This window comes from Lontra canadensis, unplaced genomic scaffold, assembly GCF_010015895.1.
Source record: "Lontra canadensis isolate GAN:19392208 unplaced genomic scaffold, GSC_riverotter_1.0 scaffold58, whole genome shotgun sequence".
Lineage (NCBI taxonomy): Eukaryota > Metazoa > Chordata > Mammalia > Carnivora > Mustelidae > Lontra > Lontra canadensis.
The window spans coordinates 8062000-8083371 of NW_022631052.1; the positions used below are offsets into that span (position 1 = coordinate 8062000).

A 21372-nucleotide genomic window follows, 5' to 3' on the forward strand; every position below is an offset into this window, starting at 1 on the left:
TACAGGTGTTGCACTGGAAGAATCTAAGATCTCTACTTTTCCACCCCCTCCCTTTCAGGTCCATCACAGTGAAACCAGATCAAATGGACTGGGGTAAAAGTAGAACAAAGGGTAAGATTTAAGAAAAACTGTCAGAGACCCACCAGGGAGGAGGCTATTTCCTGATGCTCACCAGGGGTAGGCTGTGAATCAGGCCTACCAGGCACAGAAGTGCAGGTTGTAGACTGCACCATCCAAAGGGAGCTCTATCTGCTTGAAAAACAATCATTGATTCCTTGACTTATTATACTTTCCTGGGGGATGCTTCATCTTATTCGAAAAAAATCCCTACGTAATGACAGTGTTTCCAACAGATGGCAGTAAAGTGTCTTAAGAAAGGGTGCCTTTTTATAATTCACATGAAGATCCCCTATGGACTAGCTCTGTGTGAATTAAATCTATTGAAAATCTGAACCACCCCACTTCCCCTACCCTCTGAACTTCACACAACATCCAAGATTTGTTTCTAATAATTTTCTTTCTAATAATGGGAAATTTCTGTCTGTATAAACGTTATGGCTGTAGCTAAGGAATTACATTCCTTTGAAGGGAATCTGAGGATATTTGTTTATTCAACCTCAGGGAACACTTTTCTATTGTCTAAAAAAGCTATCCACATCATAATTTCTAGGACAACCCAATTTCAAATATTTGATCTTGCAGATTCCATAATGACGCACAGCAGGAAACATCTTTCGGGATAGCTGCAGCCTGGTGATTTCCTCCTCTCGGGTAACGCCCCCACTCCAGTTGCCAGAACCCTGGTAGCAAACCTCAAGGGCCGTTTTTGTATGCTAAGGCCCAGTCCCCGCCCCCTGGCCACAGCTGACTGGGCCAGGAGTAGACACCTGACCCGAGCTAAGCCAATCAGATTCCCCCCTTCCTGGGAGTGTGGGATTCGAATTGAGTCACCGCAGCTGGGGCCTCTGGGTGTGGTCCTGGGTAGCTCAGGAGTTGGGGCAGCCACCCCCCACCAGCCAACGCTGAGATGAAGACGCGGAAGAACAAAACCCACGTGTAGAAAGAAACAGGCACCGGAAGTTTTCATTTGGGTCCTTCCCTGAGACATGGGGTCCCCCTTGGAGTCCTGGTGACAGGCTGGCTTCTGAGAATAAATCCTCCCTGCCACTGAAGCTGTCCCACCTAGGTACCCAGGAGGGCTTCAGAATCGGGTCCCCGCCCAGAGGCGACATGAGAGGGCAAACTGCATGAAACCAAATCCAAAGTTTTCTCCAAGTTCACTCAGTATGAAACTCTGAACATCACTTACCGCTGGTTGGAGATCTTCTGCTGGGAACGGAAGTTAAAGGACTTCCGACTTTCCACCATCTTCCTGAACTGCTGCTTCAGCTTCCGAAGCTCAGCCTCAGCCAGCTGCTCTTTGACCTTCTCCGAAGGTTCCAGGATGGTTTCGGAGCTTTTTCTCCTGTGCTTCTTTGGCTGGGTGAGATGGGGAGAGGCACTGAGCAACGGGTTAGGTGATCAGAGAAGCCTACATGTCAGCTCAAGGGCAGAGGGCAGGAAGGCATCTGGGGGCAGGACTAGAGGTGGAAGATCACCCTTGGGTGATGTTAACTGCTTATCTGTTACACGGAAAACCTGCTCTGGGTTGCCAGGGTAGAGAGGAGGCTGGGCCTCATTATTGCATACTGAAGAGGCGGCCTTGCTGTGTGACCTTGGGTGAATCACTTAACGTCTCTGAGCCTCCAGTTTCTCGTCTGTAAAATGGGTGCATATAGATTCGTTTTCAGGATTAGATGAGCTAATATGTGTATTTAGTGGCTATCACAGTGCCTGACCCACAGGAAGCGCTCCATACACAGGAGCTGATACCTACCATTGGCATCTTGAAGGACTTGTGCTTTCGCTATGCTTAGACACCGGGGAGGTCAAAGCCAGTGAGTGCTCCTCTCTCTCTGTCTCTGCAATGTCCTGTCCACATCGGCAAAAGGAAGACAATGTGTGAGCCACCCGGCTAGCAGTGTGGGACCCAGTGGCACCTTATCCCATCCCCACCCCCTGCAGTCCTTTCCTCTTCCCACTACTTTGGCACATGTGGAGGACATGGCAGATGGCTGCCCGGGTGTGAGAAGAGCCTTCTTCTTCTTCTTCTCTCTTTTTTTTAATAAGCAATGCTTGCCTGAAACCCATTTCTCTCACAATTTATTACTAGGAGCCAGGCAGATGGTTCTGGCATATTGGTTACGCTCCTGCTCCCTGTGTTCCAGAAGAAGAGGGGGCAAATGGCATCAGGGCAATGTGACCTCTGATGGTTTAGTCCATGCAATTAGTCCAGCGTCAGCTTCAGCTAAGGATAGAATGCACACATACAGACACCTGCCTTTTAAAGCAGGATCCAGAGGTACCAAGAGGCACTTTTATCAAGTCATAACTTGAACTTCATCTGGGCCATGTATTCAGAGGAGGGGAAGACAATGTTAACCCTACAAGACTCGGAGGGCTGTGAGATCCACGGCACCCCGACTCCCAGACTTGGAGGGCTAGATTTCTAAAGCAGAAACTTCAAGCTTTGCCACCCACTGAGGGGTCCTGCAGTCCAGTGGGTTAAAGTATTAGTTGTGTCAATCATCAGATCTCGGCAAAAATTCCTCCTCCTCCACTTACTAACCTTGGGCAAGTCATTTCCGTTCTCTGGACCTCATTTCCTCCTCTGGAAAATAAGAGAATTTCTAGAAGGCACCTCACAGGTTGGGAAGCCTTAAGGTACCTCACTGGCACATAGTAAGTGCTCAGTAAACGGGCTGGAATGATAATGGTATTGTATGGATTGTTTCATCTGGTGAAGGTCCAGTGTAGTAACTGTTTATGAGGGCTGAGGAGTGTGTGGTATTCCTCTAGCTTCTGGTAACAACACCTGGATTTGCTCTGGGAAACCACCCTCACCTTCACTCGAAGTCATTTTTTGAACCTGGGACTGACCCCACCCCTTCCTATCAGATTGGAATATGTGACTCTGGAAGGGCCAATCAGAATGCCAGATCCCTAGCTTATCTGCATAATCCCCCCCCCCCCCCGACCCCGTCAGGGTGATCATTTCAGGGTTGGGAACTTGACACAGACTCATCCCAGCAGAACGAATAGTGGGGTTTAAGCTTGAACACTCAGAAGAGAAGGATTTTGTTTCCTGCTGCTCTCGAACCTATTGAATGAGGTAGAGAGTGACTGGCAACCTTCTCGCCTCTGCAGGGAGCCTGAAAATAAAGCTAACATGGAGAAGACAAAAATGGTGAGAGACTGAAACTTGGGGACATCATCCAAACCCCTGGACTTAACCAAGCCTGAAAGATGCCTCTGGGTCATATCCAGTTACACAAATAACATACTGTCTTAAAACAATCTGAGAGGAGTTTTCTATTGCTTGTAACCAAATGAGTTCTCCTGCCCAAAGTGCTTAGATCCATTTAGCACACAGACTAAACCCCTACCATGTGCTAAACATTTTAGGGAATTCAGTGTTAAGTCGGCCTTCAAGGTGGTATGAATTTTGTCTAGGTAAAACAGTGGAAAGGGCTCCACAAAGGAAATAAATTTTAATTTGGGTTTTGAAGGATGAATAGGAGTTCAACAAGAGGAGAGGAAAAGTGGGGAAGGAATTCTGGTTAGAAAGAACCGCCTGGGCCAAGGTCGAGAAGCAAGTGGATGAAAGCAGTATTCAGAGAGTGGTGTGTGATCTAGGGTGGGGGTAGAGGACGTAGCAGGATTTGCTTGACTGATAAGGCTTAGGCAAAAGATACTCGCTTTGGGACCTCTTTCTATTTATGAGTTTTATGCAGCTCTAATTTCATATTGCCCAGGAGCTTTTCTATGTTCAAGGGCTCTTCTGGACCTAAGTGTATCTGTGATACACCTTTCTAAAAGCAGGACTCAAGTAAATATGACAATCAATGACAGTATGATTCTACCTCTCTGAGCCTCAGTCTCCTCATCTTTTGAATGGGGATACTCATACCGAACTCTCAGCATAAACTAATGTTTATAAAGCTCTTCAGCACAGTGCCTAGCACATAACAGGTGTTCGATGAATGTACCTTGTTTGTGAATCAGGACTGTCAAGTATCAGTTTACCTTGCCCTTGAGTTATTTAGTTGTGTTGTGTGTTTTTCCCGGGGAACTGGAGGCACTATCAACTTCCCACCTTTTTGCTGATACCCACTCCACACACCCAGAGCCAGGCTCCCCCTGGGCTCTCCCTAGCTTCCAGACACCAACATAGGTCTTTCTCTGTCTGTGCCCACTGGGCTGGGCCCACTGTGTTCCCTACAGAGAGCTTCACCCCCATTCTCAGAGCTGAGCCTTCAGAGCCCCACCAGTATTCCAGCCCCTGGCTCACCACTCTCTCATTCCAGGGTCTCAAACTTGAGGCCTATGGGTGGGTTCAACCTTTTTTCCATCCTGTTTAGCAATCAGTGTTTTAAAATGTGAATGTGGGTAGTGTACTCACTCTCCTGGCTGCAGACTTCACTGCTCCCTAGTGCCTACCTAACTCCTCTTTCCAATTCCCACATTCCCTGCAACTGCCCAGAGCTAGCGGGAATTTGACTTTGCCATTCCAGAGAGGAAGCTCAAAGCCTGCCCTCAAGCACATGCCCTCCGCTTCCCTGGGCCTCAGTCCAGCCACTACAGCATCTATAGTCTGGGGCACAGGATAAGCTCTTAGCAAATAGTGTTTGAATGAATGAAGAGATCACCTTTCCCAACTAACATTTAATTAGCTGGGGCAGGGGAGGCAGGCTCCTCCTCTGCTGCTGAATTTTTACAATCTGTCATTAAAGGAAAAGCCAGACCCATGACTACATGGGTTATAAAATGCCAGGTCTGAGAGAGGAGCCTATAAAACCTGAACCAAGGCTGCCCAACCTGGTGGTAAGTTAAAGATGTACTTGGGGCATTAGCCAAGTAGTGGTACAGAAATACAGTTTTTTAAATGGGATCTTTATAGGGTGAAATGGAAGTCTGTTGAACTTTCTTGAAGTTATTTTACACATTGTAGTTTATTTATGTTTAATTGAGGGAGCTTAGATATTTTCCAGCTTTAGGACAGTTTAAAGGAAATGGGCTGGGGCTGCTACCAGCAGGGGGAGCTGTGGGGCAGCAAGCAGTGAAACTTACCCGGGGCCGCCAGCCCCAGCTGTGTGTCAGATGGCGGGGGCAGTTCCGAGGGCACCGAGACCAATGCTCGCTGAGCGGCCCCGCTGCACCCACCCCCAGCCCCGCGTCTGGGAGTTCTCGGAGCCCTGGAACTGGCGCCTTTGTGACCCGCACAGACAGGCGTTCTTCCCTGGAAGGCTCTGGAAGAGAACCCAAGCGAATGGCGAGAAGGTGGAGGGTGGAGGACTGACACACCTCCCAGTGACCCCTTTCCAGAGTAGCTACCTTCAAGATAGCCAGTAACAGCCACTCCCACCGCCACTCAGTCGCCATCTCAGGGGCTCCTTCATCGCTGGCACCTGCATTCACACTCTCCTCACGCCGTTTCTCACAGCCCACAGCTTACCGCAGCTGCGATGGGTACACACTCCACACGCATCAAAACGGACCCATTTCTTCCTGCTCTGCAAAACAAGAGAGAAACAATTTAAGACAAAACGAACTTCACCAGCAGCGGGGACATTGCCCATCATTTTCTTCAGGAGGACCCACACCCACACTCTGTGAGCATGACACAGGGAACCCTAGTCTGACCCAGGTCACCTGTTACTCCTGGAATGAGCGTTTTTCACAGGCCAAATGGAGTTTAAAGATAAACATTTTCCATACAAATGCCCCCAAAACACCAACTGACCACTTCTTTCTGGGCTAACTTCAAGAAGCAGCCACATTGCTCAAGGCAAATGATGGGGGTACTGGTTTTCTAGGGTGATCATGATTCGATGTGATTTTCACCTTACCCACTAGGCCCTGGAATAACTGTAGCTCAGTCACACTAAGATCTCCATTGTCTTATCCCTAAATTCTCGGGACAAGATGTGTTTTAGAACTTACTGTATTTTTGGTTTCAGAAAGTTAATGTGGTACACAAGGAAACATGCTGTCCCTGATGTTGCTGGCAGCCACGTTGTAACCATGAGGAAAGTTAGTGTAATGGTATATCATGTATGGGGCTTGGGCAACATGTCATAACCAGGCACATTAATGTTTCTTCAAGGAAACATGTGAATATTCATGCCAAGTAGAATGAAGATTTTGGGCAGCCTCCTGTCAGGCCTTGATGACTCACATGAAATGTTTTGGGGCAAGTGTTCCCATCCTTATTTTACAGATGAGGAAGCAGGCTTGAAGAAATAGTGACTGTTGCAGTAAATGGATAAGCCAGGATTGGAATGCAGGGCTGTCTGTCTCAGGGGCAACCCTGAGTGAAGCCATAGCCCCAGACCCTAGCAGCTCTTCTGGAAGCTGATAGCTACCATCTCTTTGATATTTAAAGGGCCACCATAGCCCTCAGCTCCATACATAGCCTAGTGACTCACACATTTCAAGTGTCAGCGACTGAAAAACGATTAAGTTCAATTAGGTCCAGGACTTGTTAAAAATAGGCTCTCCTCTAAAGAATTTACTCTCCCTGCCTTTATGGATGCAGATCTCAGCAGCCCCCATGCAGAGAAGTGTGAGGCTTTTTAAATTAGAACCTGCCAGAACTGATTCTGCTAAAGGGATCTTCAGCTCCATCAGCGGGGCTTGGAGCAGAGTGAGATGCCAGCTTGCCAAAGCAATGAGCCAGCGGTGAGAAATGTTGGTGATAACAGAGTCCACAGAATGGAGGAGGAAATTAGAATCAGGCTACGGAGGAGCTGGGCAAAGGCAATTGGCCACAGACCAGGAAGCTGATTGTCCAAATGACTCTTTGGCTACAAGGATCAGACATCCACTCAAAATAGTTCAGAATGATTTTTTTTTTCCTTCTCCAGCATCTGTTCCCCCTTCTTCCTTCCTAGCAGATCCCAATTTGTTCAGGTAACCAGCCCTCTCCCATTCAGCCCACGGAAGTTGATTTGTACCTGTATCTCCAGGGTAGATCTCAATTAATTACCCTTAGCCAATCCTTTCCATCCTCCTCGCCAATGACTGGACAAGGAACACAAATGCAAGCCAATCATGGCATAGCATTCTCCTGGAGACTGCAAAGCGTCAAGAATAGGTACATAACTGACAGTGACCTAATCAGACAGAAAGGAAGTATTTATAGTCTGGGGTTGGAGGGGAAATGTTTTTTCTAGCTGCATGGATGGGAACAGGAGGCGTGTTGCCCCTGCTGTTGATGGTCCCTCTTGTAACCATGAGATAAGCCAATGTGAGATCAAAGCCAACACATGATGGAGGAAAATGGCCTAGAAAGAGTTGCAGAGCAATATAGCAGGAACTCTGATTATACCATGCCTGAAATCCATGTGGCTCTGTACTTTCTGTTACAAGAATCTGTAAATTTTCTTACTGCAGCCAAAATCATGCTAAATTATATGAATACCAAGGTTATCGTGTGTAAACTGGAGACACATTCCTATGAAGAACAAGAACTAAGAACTAGAAAGCTATCAGAAACCAAATCAGCTCTTCTCTCCAACTCTCCAACTCTGTCTTTCAAACTATCTGGTCTCTCAACCTGACCTCTTTTTTTTTATTTTTATTTTTTTAAAGTAAACTTTACCTCCGATGTGGTACTTGAACTTACAACCCTGAGGATCAAGGGTTCCATGCTCTGCTGACTGAGCCAGTCAGGTGTCCCTGACCTCTTATTTTTGAAGACTATTTTCTTTGCTCTCTTTTCCTGCCAGCTTGCTTCTTTTGAGTTCCCACTTTGGAACCCAGTTTAAAAACAAAATAAAACAGAGGCACCTGGGTGGCTAAGAGGGTTAAGCCTCTGCCTTCAGCTCAGGTCATGATCTCAGGGTCCTGGGATCAAGCCCTGCATCGGGCTCTCTGCTCAGCAGGGAGACTGCTTCTCCCTCTCTCTCTGCCTGCTTCTCTGCCTATGTGTGATCTCTGTCAAACAAATAAAGCAAAATCTTTAAAAAACAAAACAAACAAACAAAAAAATAAATAAAATAACAACAAAAACACATTGATGTTTTAATCTCAACTGAGGAAAGAGAATCCAGTTGGCCCAGTCTAGATTTAATGTCCACTGTCGGCCCAATCACATGGGGTCTGGGAACGATGGTGAGAGAACACAATAACCTCTTTCTAAGAACCATGAAAGTAATCTCATAAATGGGAGGACAGGCAGGGAGGGCACAGTGTTATAGGGGAGAGAACATTGGACAAATTGTTCAGAAATCCAGGTTCTAGTCCTGGCTCTGCCACTGATTTGCTGTGTGCCCTTAGTCAGTTGACCTTTCTGAGCCTTAATTTCTTGAGACTGCCAGGGTCGAACTGCAAACTTGAAAGCCTAAAAAGATTGTTAAATATTTCACTCCATCTATGGGTTCAAAATAAAAACAGTAGTAATCCATAAGATAAGGGTCAGGCAGTCTGATGGGATTCTGACTTCTGTCAGAATGTTTTTTGTTTTTTTAAGATTTTATTTATTTATTTGACAGAGAGAGATCACAAGTAGGCAGAGAGGCAGGCAGAGAGAAAGGAGGAAACAGGCTCCCTGCTGAGCAGAGAGCCCAATATGGGGCACCATCCCAGGACCCCCGGGACCATGACCTGAGCCAAAGGCAGAGGCTTAACCCACTGAGCCACTCAGGTGCCCCAGAATGTTTTTATTTTTAAACAAAATAACAAATAATTTTGGAAAAAGTACATATGGCTTGGGTGTCCCTAATTCATATTTACAGCTTCAGAATCCTCCCCAGCAGGATTCAAAACTAACTCCCTCTTGCCCTTCCTTTCACTAAAGCCCAAAACATTGACTGTCATCTCAGTGGTAGGCTTCTAACATAGGGAGTGATGAGAACCACACATCTTTCAGAAAGTAATGTGACCTCCCACAGCACGAGCTCTAAAAATGTTTATACCCTTCAACCCAGGAAACCTAAATCTGGGGGTTCTTCCTAAGAAAATAAATTAAAGGGGTCCCTCAGTGACTCTGTTGTTTGAGTATCTGGCTCTTAATTTTGGCTCAGGGCCTGATCTCAAGGTCCCAGGACTGACCCCAGCAATAGGTACCCCGCTCAGCAGGGAGTCTTCTTTTCTCCCTCCCCTCTGCCCCTCCCCCTGCTTGTGTTCTCTCTCTCTCTTTCCCAAATAAATAAATCTTTAAAAAAAAAAAAAAAAAGAAAAGTCACAGACAAAAAACAAACAAACAAACCATAGACACAAAGATGCCCCTTGTAATAATATCTCTGCAGGGACAAGCGGAAATAAGTTAAAAGCAACAACAACAAAAAAATATGTAGAGTGAAAGAAGCCAGACTCCAAGGAGCTCATGCTGAAGGATGTCCTTTATATAAAATACAAAATTGGGGAGTGCACCTGTACAATTAGAAGTCAGAATACAGGTTATCTACTGGAAGGGAGTTAAAGCAGACATACTGACAGGCAGTCGGGGGACTTCAAATGTTCTATTTTTTTTTTCCTAAGATTTTATTTATTTGTCAGATAGAGAGCACAAGCTGGCAAAGTGGCAGGCAGAGGCAGAGAGAGAAACAGGTTCCCTGCTGAGCAAGGAACCCAATGTGGGACTCAATCCCAGGACCCTGGGATCATGACCTGAGCCGAAGGCAGTGGCTTAACCCACTGAGCCACCCAGGTATCCCCGAATGTTCTATTTCTTGACCTGATTACATGGATAAGCTCACTGGTGACAACTCATCAAACTGCAGAGAGGAGGAAGCAGGCTCCCTGCTGAGCAGAGAGCCCGATGCTTGATCCCAGGACACTGGGATCATGACCTGAGCGGAAGGCAGAGGCCTTAACCCACTGAGCCACCCAGGCGCCCCTCAAACTGCATTTCTGATAGGTATCTCTTCTATACATATATTGTGCTTCAATCAAAAAGTTTTCTTTCAGAGATGAACGAGAGAGGGTTTTTTTTATTTTAATTTTTTACATTGTGGCATATCTATTAATGGGACATTCTGGAATATTGAAAAATAATTGCAAATATAACCACCTCTCTTGGGCATACGCATAACACCCCTGTATCGTTTGCCCACCCTACCCGTTCTTTCTCTACCCTTCTCTGCCTGCCCTGAGTCCACATCACCCACGGGCTCCCTTGTTTTCCTTCCAGGTGGGTGTAGCCAATGGGAGGGACCCGCAGGAGATCAGCAGGCTGCGGGAGAGGGAGGTAGGGCATTTCTTTCAGACTCCTTTGTTTGAGCACCATGTCTCTGCTGCTTTCTGGATGGCTACCCCCGCAGCCCCAGCCCTCTCTGGGCTTCCATCACTCTGGTCCCTTCCTATCCTCCTGTCAACTGTTGAGTTGATACACCAAAGCTGGGGCTTCCACCTCAAGACTTCTGTTAGGTCAGACTGAATTAAGCATCAGTCCTATTTCTTAAGCCTTTATTAAGGGTAGTAATGACTTCCCTGTGTCGCCACTCTCTGTGCATTGACCTCCCTTCCCTTGCCCCTAACCCTGTCCACACTCTGAAAGAAGTCTCTTCTTTAAAGTCCCTTGACCCACTTGAGTGGGACTTAGTTCTCTACTGGGGCTCTGAGGGTCATGGCCCCTCCCCCACCACCTCCTGTGACAAGCAAGTGACCTTCCCAGACTCGGTGCTGCAGACAGTCTGCCCTCTGGAGGGGATGGGAACCAGCCTGGGAGTGAAGCCAGCATTGATTTCAATTTGGCACCAGGAGTGGTGCCAAATCCTTCCATCTTTTTAAAATAACTGAGCCCTCCCCCATCCCCATAGGTGTAACCATCCTCTTCCCCCTCATGGTCCTGCTCCCCCACCCAGGGGAGGTTAGGGACAGGTAGAGCAAGCTGAGCTAGGGAAAGAGAGAGAGGGAAAGAGAAGACACTGGGTGCCTTATGTTAGCCTGGTGCTCCAAGAAGTATGAATACTCGCCATGCCACCCCGTTGCTCTAACAAAAGACCAGCTCTGTCCGGCCTCTTCTTCATGGGACACTGAAGCTTGTGTGAGGCCAATACCACCAGTTGTCTCACCAAATCCCCCTCTCTACTTTCCTTTCTTTCTTTTTCCTACTTTTGCTGGGAGTGGCAGGTGACCAACTCCAAAAACTCCCCTGGAATTGGAGCTGGCCTTGTGACTGGCTTTGACCTAAAGAATGCACTAGAAGTGAGGCCTTAAGAAAGCCCTGGCACACATAACCCCCCCACACACACACACCCTTTTGCCCTGGAAGCCAGCCACTGGGAGGGGCATCTGATCACTCCAAGACCACCATGTTATGCGGAAGCCCAAGCTAGCCATGGGACAAGAAACCACCCCGAGGAGCATCCAAGCCCTAGACACGTGAACAAAGCCTCCTTGGTCCTTCCAGCCTAGCCCAGCTGCCAGCTGAAGACAGTTCAGTGGATGGCCCCACTGCCATCCTGTCCCTACACCACGTGGGACAGAAACACCGTCCTGCTGCAGTCACCTCCACCCGCTGAGTGCAAGAAATAATTGCATTGTTTTCCACTGCGAAGTTCTGGCATGGTTCCATGGCAACCGTCCCTGAAACCTCTTTCCTTCTTGGGACCACAGGGAGAGAGACATCACCAACATGCTGGGCAGGAAAAAAGGCAAAGGAGACAAATGGTATGTGTCCTGGATGATACTGTTGAGTTGACAAGCTAAAGCTGGAAGCTTCCACCTCAAGCCCTCTTGTTATGTCGCACTGAATTAAGCATCTTATTTCTTGAGCCTCTCTCAATCCATTCTTCTGGTGCTAATGCCCGAAGTCACTCCAACTGGTACAGCAGATCGGTTACAGAGACGGAGTGAACTGATGCTTGTAGGCGCTCTGAGAGGAAAGGACTGCCTCTCCCAAGGTTAGCTCCTTCCAGAGAGAGCCAACAAGCCGCCCGCCAGCACACCTTTCACATGCAAACCAGCCAGTCGCAAGCCTGCCTTATCAAGCTCTTAGCTCGCAGCTCTTATCCCCCTGACCTAATCACCCCAGGGCCAGGGAGTGACAACTGGGGACAGAGCCTGCACCCCTGGGCCTGCTGTAATTATTCAACTGATCCAGTCTTCATCCTTCCCAGCTTCCTGACCCTGGCTTGCCCATTCCTTCCTGCAGAAATCACAATAACGGCTCTTGCCTGTGTTTTCCCCACACTCTCTCTACCTCCTGCCTGACCCTGGTGGCTTCCCCAGGTGGCCCCCTGTGAAATCATAGAAAATATACACAACACACAGTGGACCCTTGGACCACACGAGTGCGAGCTGCATGGGTCCACATATATGTGGGTTTTTTTCAATAAATCACAGTACAGTGCTATAAATGTACTTTTACTTCCTTATGATTTTTAACATTTTTCCCTCTAGCTTACTTTATTATAAGACTATAGTATCTAATATATATAATATATGAAATTGTATTAATCAACTATATTATCAGCAAGGCTTCTGCCCTACAGTAGACAATTAGGAGTTAAGTTTTGGGGAAGTTAAAAGTTATATGGGGATTTTTGACTGTGGGGGGGGGGCAGTGCCCCAACCCCTACATTGTACAGGGGGCAGTCAACTGTATTGGTCTCTGGCCCCAGTTTCTGACACAGAACTCCTAAAACCCTTGGAATTTCCTAAGTGACAAGAGTACCAGAAGCATCTTTTGGTCTTTGAAATCCTGGTTCCTAACACAGTTCCTAAAGCCTTTGGAATTGACATATTTACATTGATATGTAGTGCTTTTCACTACAAGCCTGACACTGTGCTGGGCATTTGCAAACATTCATTCAAACATCTCTATGAGGTGGGTACCATTATTATTCAATTTTACAGATGAGGAAACTGGGGTCCAGGGAGGGTAAGTGACCTGCCCAAGGTCACACAGCGAAGAAGTGGAGGCAGGACCCAAATCCAGCCTATCTGGCTCTATTCAGTGACAATCAGCTAGCATTGGTCATAACTGACCCCTTGAAAAATGCATGAACTCCCAGCTCGCTCCAGCGGCAGCCCCCTCAGCAATTTTCTATTTCTGTTCCTCCCAGACCCCTCTGAACTTTTTTCCTGCCCCCCCCCCCACACCCTGAAGTGTCTCAACCACAATGGCAGTTTTCCTAAATGACCCCAGTAAGCAAGCCTCAGGCCACTATGTCCAACTTCCGTTTTCTGGGTCCCAGGATTTCTCGAAAATCGTCCTCTGCTCTGAGAGGTTTAGATTAATCCCCTTATTTGGTGGCTCAGGATCAGGCGGACAGTCAGGTCACCTGCTTCAGCCTAGCCAGATGGATTACCTGCCATGACCCCAAAATTCACTCAGGCACACCTGCTCCTGAGCTGTTGGCTGATTGATAACAGCAGGGAGTTGGGGGAGGGTGTGTTTTTTGTCTTCTGGGAATGTCTATGGCTTGAACACAGAGGCCACTTGATGTAGGGCTGTAGTTAAACACGCATCTCTTCAAACCTCATGCCCAGCCCCTCAGCTGCCCACCCTGAATTGGCATCACTTGGAAATGCCACCAAATTCCACATCATTTAAAGACCCAGAAAATAAAAGCTGGTTGAATCAATAGTTGTCAAACTAAAAAATTTGAGAGTGACCAGAATGTTTTCAAATCATGCATGTGATGAACATATTTGAGCCTTCCCTACCTTCTTCTGGTTAAGAGCATTCCAAGTTCCCTTTTCCCACCCTGAGCCTGCCAGCTTTTTTTTTGGGGGGGGGTGCCCCATGCTGTCTGGATGTAGGTGGTTTGGTTCAGGAAGCTGAGTTCCTCCACCTTCAGCTCAGCTCCTGTCCCCTGTGATACCCTAACTCCTTGCTACCTGGTACACCAGTGGCCCTTTTGAGATCTGAGCCCTGCTCTCAACCTCAAATCTTTTTTTTTTTTTTTTTGGCTTCCTTTACCTCTTTGCCTCAAGCCCAAGGACTTATCTGCTTCCCTTTAATTGAAAATGCTGCTCTATCCCTCTTCCTTTCCAGTTGCCCTCGGACACTTAGCTGCAAGGGGGGATTCAATTTCCCAGCATGCCTCTTGTTCACTACTCTGAGTTGCTTTTCCTTTCTTTCTTTCTTTCTTTTTTTTTTTTAAGTAGGCTCCAAGTCCAATGCAGGAGTTGGACACTCCACCGACTGAGCCACCCAGGCACCTCACTGTGAGTTACTTTCCACTGCACACCAGGCACTGTGCTCGGGATTTCTGCAGGCATGAGCTCATTTGTTACGTGAGAAAATCACGTGGGGAAGGTACACAGCTCATGCAATCTCCCGAAGTTCCAACGGTCATGGACACTGAACTGTTTCCCTGATTTGACAAACCAGTGGTGGGCAGGAGGGGATGGTGCTTATAGGCTTGGGCTGTGGAATCAGACTTGAGCTCAAATTCTGCCACCGCCAGGTGCTAGCTGTGCGACTTGGGCGAGTGACAGAACCTCTCTGGGCCTCTCGGCCATGTCGCCTAACCCCAGGAGCTATCATTCACTTTGGTGCACCAGGGGGCGCCATTTACACGGACAACAGTGAATGACACCCCCGGAGCCTGCTGGGAGTGGCGCCCACCCCGCTACTCTGATCATTGTTGTCCAGGTTCGCCCAGCAAGAATGAGCACTCAGCAATCATCCCAATCACCTACCCCCCGACCCCCGATTTATAGAACAAGAAACTGAGGTTCTGAGAAGTTAAGTGATATGTCGCAGGCTAAACAAGGGACTGAGGCAGGATTTGAATTCAGAGTTTCTTTTCGCCCAGAGCCTGTGAGCTCTCTAGGCTGCTGTCCTGCCTCTGCGAATATCTCCAGTTTGGACAGCTGCTACACCGCGTGTCTTCACAGCCACATCCATGTCTTTCCCCTCACCTGTCATCATCTCCAGAGGTTTTGGGGTTTATTTTAAATAGTCTTCCCTGAGATGCAAACTCCCTCCTCCCCTCCCACCTCTGTAGAGCTTCATACAGACCCTCATTTGCTTTTGAGCGATCCCATTCCAAACTCTACCTGGGCTGTCTCCAACTCCAGACAAGGTTGGTACTTGGTGCCTCACTGCGGCTCTGTGGCAGACATTACTAATCAATCCCGGCACCTTTCCCTACAGATCCCCCATGCAGTGGTCCACGTGGGCAGGTATTACTGATTCAGGCAATAGGTCAAGGAAAAATAACCAAAACAAAACAAAACACACTAGCCATTATTTCTTCTCAAGACTGTAATCTCGGGGGCACCTGGGTGGCTCAGTGGGTTAAAGCCTCTGCCTTCGGCTCAGGTCATCATCCCAGGTTCCTGGGATGGAGCCCCACATCAGGCTCTCTGCTCAGCAGGGAGCCTGCATCCCCCCCCACCCCTGCCTCTCTGCCTGCCTCTCTGCCTACTTGTGATCTCTGTCAAATAAATGAATAAAATATTAAAAAAAAAAGACTGTAATCTCATTGAGAGCAGAAGTGGAGTTTTAATCAGCTCTGCCTACTCTCTGCCCCAAAAATAGTAGTAAGTTTCCATAGATCAGCAATTTTTGGTGGATGGAGAAATCTGGCTTTCCTTCTTACTAGCAAGTGACTGTGAATGAATCCCTTTTTCTTGCTAATGTCAAACAGAATTGGAAGCTCAGAAAATGAAGGGACTTGCCCAAGGTCACATAGCTGGTAAGAAAGGGAACAAAATTATGTCAAATAGAATTAGTAAGTTCTCCTTCACTATATGCTATTGGAGGCGGGGATCCATGTGAAATTCTTAACACAAGGCTTGACACATGGTCCAAACTCAGTAACATCAGACTTCTTTTGTATAAACAGGGATTGGCTCTGTTCCCTGGCCCCAGCCTTATATAAAACTCTGGCCAGAATCCTTCCTTAATATAAGACCATAGAAGGCCCCAGAAAGCCCAGGTTATTGGCTCATAGATGTTGAGAATTCGCTCTCTAGAAAACTGGGGCAGAGTAACTGAGTACTTTCCAGAATCCTGGGCTAGATTCAGGAGCTGTGAGATTGTACTCCTGACACCCTAGTTTGCCCGGCTAAGAAGCACAGGTTGGAATGCAGATCCCAAAAGGTTCCTCTGACATTCAAAACTGTCTTCTCCGGCTCCCTCCCCGTGGCCCAAAGCAAGCTGGTGGGTGGCATGTTATGTAAGGAGCTTCCCAGCATGTTGTGCAACCCTGGGCTGCCACACAGCTGCTAGGAAAGCTGGGACCCAGGAGGCTGGGCCTGGCTCTGAAACAGATCACTTCCTGCAGGGTCTGGCTGGCCACCGAATGCACAACCACGATGAGGGCTTTCTTCCTTCCCATCTGCCCACCTCTTTCCTCCCTTCCTCCGCATCTCCCATCCCTCCCTCCCTCCCTTTTCTCTCCCTTTTCTTTCCCTTTCTTCCTTCCTCTTTCTCTCTCTCTCTCTCTCTCTCTTTCTTTCTCATAGCCTACTGATAGAAAACCTGGACCCTGGAGCCATGGGTTCAAATCCCAGCTCCACTAGTTATCAGCTGTGGGACTTTGGGCACGATGCTTAAGCTCTCTGTGCCTTACTTTCCTCATCTATAAAATGGGGATAATAATAATACTGACCCTTACAATACAGCCTCACAGTCCCTGGCCTCGCAGAACCTAGAGCCTAGGAAGGGAGAACCAGCATTGAATAAATAATTCTGCAATTAACTGATAATTAATGATTATTATCATAGGTCTGGGGAGTCAGGGAATGTTTCCCATGCAATTGTGACTTGTCCATTAATTGTCTCTTCTACGTGTTTATAAGCTTTGAGAGGACTGGGATCGTGTATGTTTTATTCGCTAATGTTTGCCTGGCATCAGGCACTCAGTAACTGTGTTTGGATCGATGGATGAATGAATGCTGTTCCACTGGAGACCAGATGGGTGGGTAGGAGTAAACCAAGGGACAAGAGTAGATGGAAGAACATCCCAGGCACAAGGAACAGCCAGTGAAAAGGCCCTGTGGCTGGACGGGGGTTGGAGTGTTTGAGGAAATGAAGCAAGGACGATATGTCCAGGACAAGCAGAGGGACAGGGAGAGTAGAGCAGGCCACATGGGTTCTTTGAAGCCACACAGTGGATTTTCTCCAGCAAGTTCCCAACTAGGGCTGTAATTGGGGCCGAGCTGGGTGTCAGCGAGGCCTGGGTGCAGATCCCAGCTTCCCCACTGTCTGGCTGCATGACAAGTTGATTAGCTTCTGTGGGCCCCAGATCCTCATTTGCAAAGAGGTCATCAGAATAGTAATCTACTGCATGGTACTGGGGGAGGACTGTGGATAGCGCCTGCCACAAAGGTAGTGCTCAAGAAATGGAGTTGTGTTTGTAATAATATTGCTACAATTGACTCAAGTATCCTGCTTCTCTCTCACTGTCCCCTGCAGCTGGGTCTTCCCCTTAAGGAGTGTCTCCTTCTCTAGGTCCTCCCAGGGACATAGCTGTCCTTGTCCTCCCCACTCCTTCCTGGCTCCCTCAGGCCCCCCCCCGGGGCTGTTCTCCCTGAAGTTCCCACAGCCAAGAATGAGGAGATGGTTCCCTTGGCTCAGGGCAGAATCTGTATCCATGTTGCTAAGCAACCAACCCTCATCCAGATGCCAGCTGCAGCATGGGCAGAGGGAGGAGGAGAAAAGAGAATCGTCAGCACTCCGGGGGGGGGGCCTTCTGGGGTGCCCCCAAGACCTCAGGCTCCAACCAAGGCTGTGGCAGGAGAGAGACAATGCAGATGACCCACGTGCCACCCCCTGGGTCACTGCCCTCCCTGAGAGTCAGCACACAAGAGTGGAAAGCCCCTGGGGTCAAGAACAAATCCAAATGTGTCCAGACCCCAGCTCTACAATTTACCAGCTGCGCAGTCTCAGTCAAGCCAGTGAGCCTCTCCTAGCCTCAGCTTGCTCATCTCTACAATGGGAGCAGACCTAACTACACTCATCATAAAGATTACAGTGGGTGATGTACATGAAAACGCCCACAGAGTAGATGCTCAAAGAATCCTGAAATACGGATGTATAGTCGGGGATGAGTCCACTAATCTTGTCACCCATCAGGACAATAAAGTTTGAACTCCTTAGCCTGCCTTTCATGGTCCCCTCATTGATCCCCAACTTTCTTCTGTCAGCCTGATTACCTATAAGTTTAGGGTCTGTCAATCTTGTCTACTGATTAAAAAAAAAAATCTCCATTGGTATATAATTCTCATATCTTCCATTCACCCATTTAAATGCAGAAGTCAGTGCTAATTGGTATACGCGGAGTTGTGTAACTATGATCACAATTTTAGAACATTTTCATCACCCAAAAAGAAACCCCACATCCCTTAGCAGTCACTTCCCATCCCCCTTTCCGTCAGCTGCTGGCAACCACTATCCACTTTCTGTCCCTGTGGGCCTGCCTATTCTGGGTACATCACATCAATGGAATCATATAGCATGTGGTTTTTGTATCTGGTTTCTTTCACTTAACATAATGTTTTCAAGGTTCACTCATTTTGTAGCATGGGTCAATACCTCATTCTTTCTGATGGCTGAACCACGGTCCACGGTAGAGATAGAGCACATTTTCTTTGTCCATTCATCGCTTGATGGACATTTGGGTTGTTTCTATGTTTTGAATCATGAATAATGCTGCCATGAACATTCACAAGTTTTTGTGAGGGCGACTGACATTTTGAACCGGTAAGTCTTTGTCTGGCAGGGAAAGGGTGGGGGGTTGTCCTGTGGGTGGAAGGATGCACCCTGCCCACCCCCCCCGCACTCCTCCTGCAGTAATGATGACTCAGAATGTCTCCAGACACTGCCCATTGGGCACCATCACCATGGTGGGGAACCACTACACTCATCGGCTCTTAGCAGTTCCCAAAGCGTGTTCCCTGAGCGGAAGTACCAGAAGATGCTCTGAGGAAAATAACCTTCTGTGGACGAGTCAGTTTAGGGAAGACTACAGCCCACTTACTTCACTCCTGTCCCTGAAAACTAGTGGTAGCCTATTTGCATTTTAGAGGCTCCCAGAAGGCCTGCAACAGTGACAGCAACACAAACTGTAGGTTGTGCAGCTCGACCTTTCTTAAACTCTCCTGACCAAAGAACCCTGTTTTTAATCATCCTGGGACACCCATGACAGTGACTCTGGGAAACATTTTCCAGGCCCTGCTTCTCCTCTCCTCTGACCACATCGGTCTGCTTGCCACTTTCTTGGATACATGCTGCACATTTCAGCCACGGAAACCCTGTTCATATCATGTCCCCAGTGTGGCAGGAACTGTCCACAACAGCCACTCCCCACAACTCGCTTGCTAGAGGAAACTTGGTTTTATTTAGGCAGCAATACACCCAACCTCAGGGGACAAATCATGATTAGTCAAAGCCGAATGTGCCAATCTTACTTCTCTTTGCCGATGACTGGTCTAGGGGCAGACACATGTCTTAGCCAATGAACTAAAGATGGAAACTTCTAGAAAATATTTTTATACCTGATAAAGAGCTGTACAAAACGAAGGCTCTTACCTGCTGAGTCACAACTTCATGCTTGGGATGCTGTCTTGTGAGGACATCATGTGTGGAGTATAGGGCAGCCACCTCGACAACAGGAGGGGACAAGGGTAGGGAATAAAGCAATACACTGAAGATGGCGGGCCAGACAGAGAAAACCTGGGCCCTTTATGGCATCACTGAATGGCAGTATCAGCACTGCCCAGCCCACCTCCAACTCCTTGATCTGTGAGATGAGGATGTGCTATCGTAACTTGTAGCCAGAGCATATGCCCACTGATACCCCTTGAGCCAGTCAGCTTTTGCTGACTAACAAAACACCAAAAGACTTAGAGGCTTAAACAACAAACATTTACTATTTCTCATGACTCTGGGTCATTGTGTCCTGGGGCGGCTTATATGGGACTGAAAGATCTAGAAGTTCTTCACTCACATGCTCAGGGAGCTCAATGAGCACCGCATCCCTCATCCAGCAGCCTAGCCATAGCTCAGCTCCCTCGGACAGTGATTACAGGGTTCGTGGCAGGAATAGACACTCCCCAGTGCACAACGGCTTCCAGGCCTTTGCTTGCATCATGTTTGTTATGCCCTAATGGGCCAAAGCAACCCACATGGCCAAGTCCAGAGTGCAGGGCTGGAGAAACAGACTCCACTTCTTGATGGGAGGGACAGCAATGCCACAATGCCAAGGATATAAGAATGGGAAGGCCTGGGGGTCCCACTGCAATTCCCCAAGGCCCTTACCCAGAAGGCCCAGCAGTAAACACAGGGCTGGCCCACAGTGTGCTCATAAACATCTGTGGAATAAAGGAATGGATTCCCTCAGCCTCCACTGCCTGTGGCCTCAGATCCTCCCCCAGATTCCAAATCAGATGAGTCAGGCAGAGGGCCTCTAAGGGATGACATGGAATTTGGCTCCCGATTCCCCCATACCAAGGTGGTACCTGTTTCACAGGGTTATGGGATACACCCTCACAACTGCAGATAGGTTTTCCAGACCAAGACAGATAGAGGCTCAAATCCCAGCTCTGCCACTGTGTTTGATACTGAGGTTGGCTCGATTAAAAAAAAAAAAAAAAAAAAAAAAGTTTAAAGAAGAAAGTTGCTTATTTCTCTCTGATGAAACAGTCCTGTTGGGCAGGATCAGCGACACAGGGGTGTCCCAGCCAGACGCACTTTCACTTGGGGCCCCACCACACAGTCCAAGATGGCGGCATTTGGGTTCCAGACAGCAGGTAAAAGAAGGGACAAAGAAGCAAGAGCAAAGGGAGCACATCCACGTCTCTCAGAGTTCTCCAGAACCCGTACTTCCTTTAGCCGTAATTCAGTCACACGGCCCCACTTACTCACAAAGGAGGCTGGAAAATTCCAGGCGGCCATGTTCCCTGCTAACAGTTGGATTTCTTTTGCTTTGAAAAAGGACGTGGGGAGACACATAGCACTCGGGCCTCAACTTGTTCTTCTGTGAACTGGGGGTGACAACAGTTCTGCCCCAAAGGTCCTTGTAAGAATTAATTATGTTAATGGGGATAAAGAGCTCAGTAAATTGGCAATTGTGATAATGAGTAAAATATCATGGTAGCAAATAAGCGGCAAGAAAAAGAAGTCAGTGTCTTCTGTGCCAAGTAGGGGTGCACCCAGATCCAGTAAGGTTCACTGACTGAGTAAATGACTGGGGCAGCTGCCCCAAGAGAACACTGGGATTTTTTTTAACACCCAAAAAGCAGTCAGAGGTAAATTAGTGTCACCTTTTGTCTCCAGGAAGCGAGCCAAACTCCTCAAGAACACTTTGTACTCCTAAGAGGTCAATAGTCAAGGTGGCCCTTGAATTAATTTGCACAACCCATGAC

General features: G+C 47.9%; 1 protein-coding gene across 1 annotated transcript in view; it reads right to left on the reverse strand.

Annotated features, from left to right (window-relative positions):
* CCDC63 (coiled-coil domain containing 63) overlaps window positions 1–5296 on the reverse strand; it is a 32358-nt gene extending 27062 nt beyond the window's left edge. Inside the window, exons 1-3 of the mRNA XM_032876109.1 lie at window positions 5170–5296; window positions 1877–1971; window positions 1310–1479 (exon numbers count right to left, since the gene is read on the reverse strand). Of these exons, the coding sequence (XP_032732000.1) occupies window positions 1310–1479; window positions 1877–1885 (179 nt within the window). The 5' untranslated portion in view covers window positions 1886–1971; window positions 5170–5296. The remainder of the gene's footprint in view (window positions 1–1309; window positions 1480–1876; window positions 1972–5169) is intronic.
* Window positions 5297–21372: the final 16076 nt, after the last annotated feature.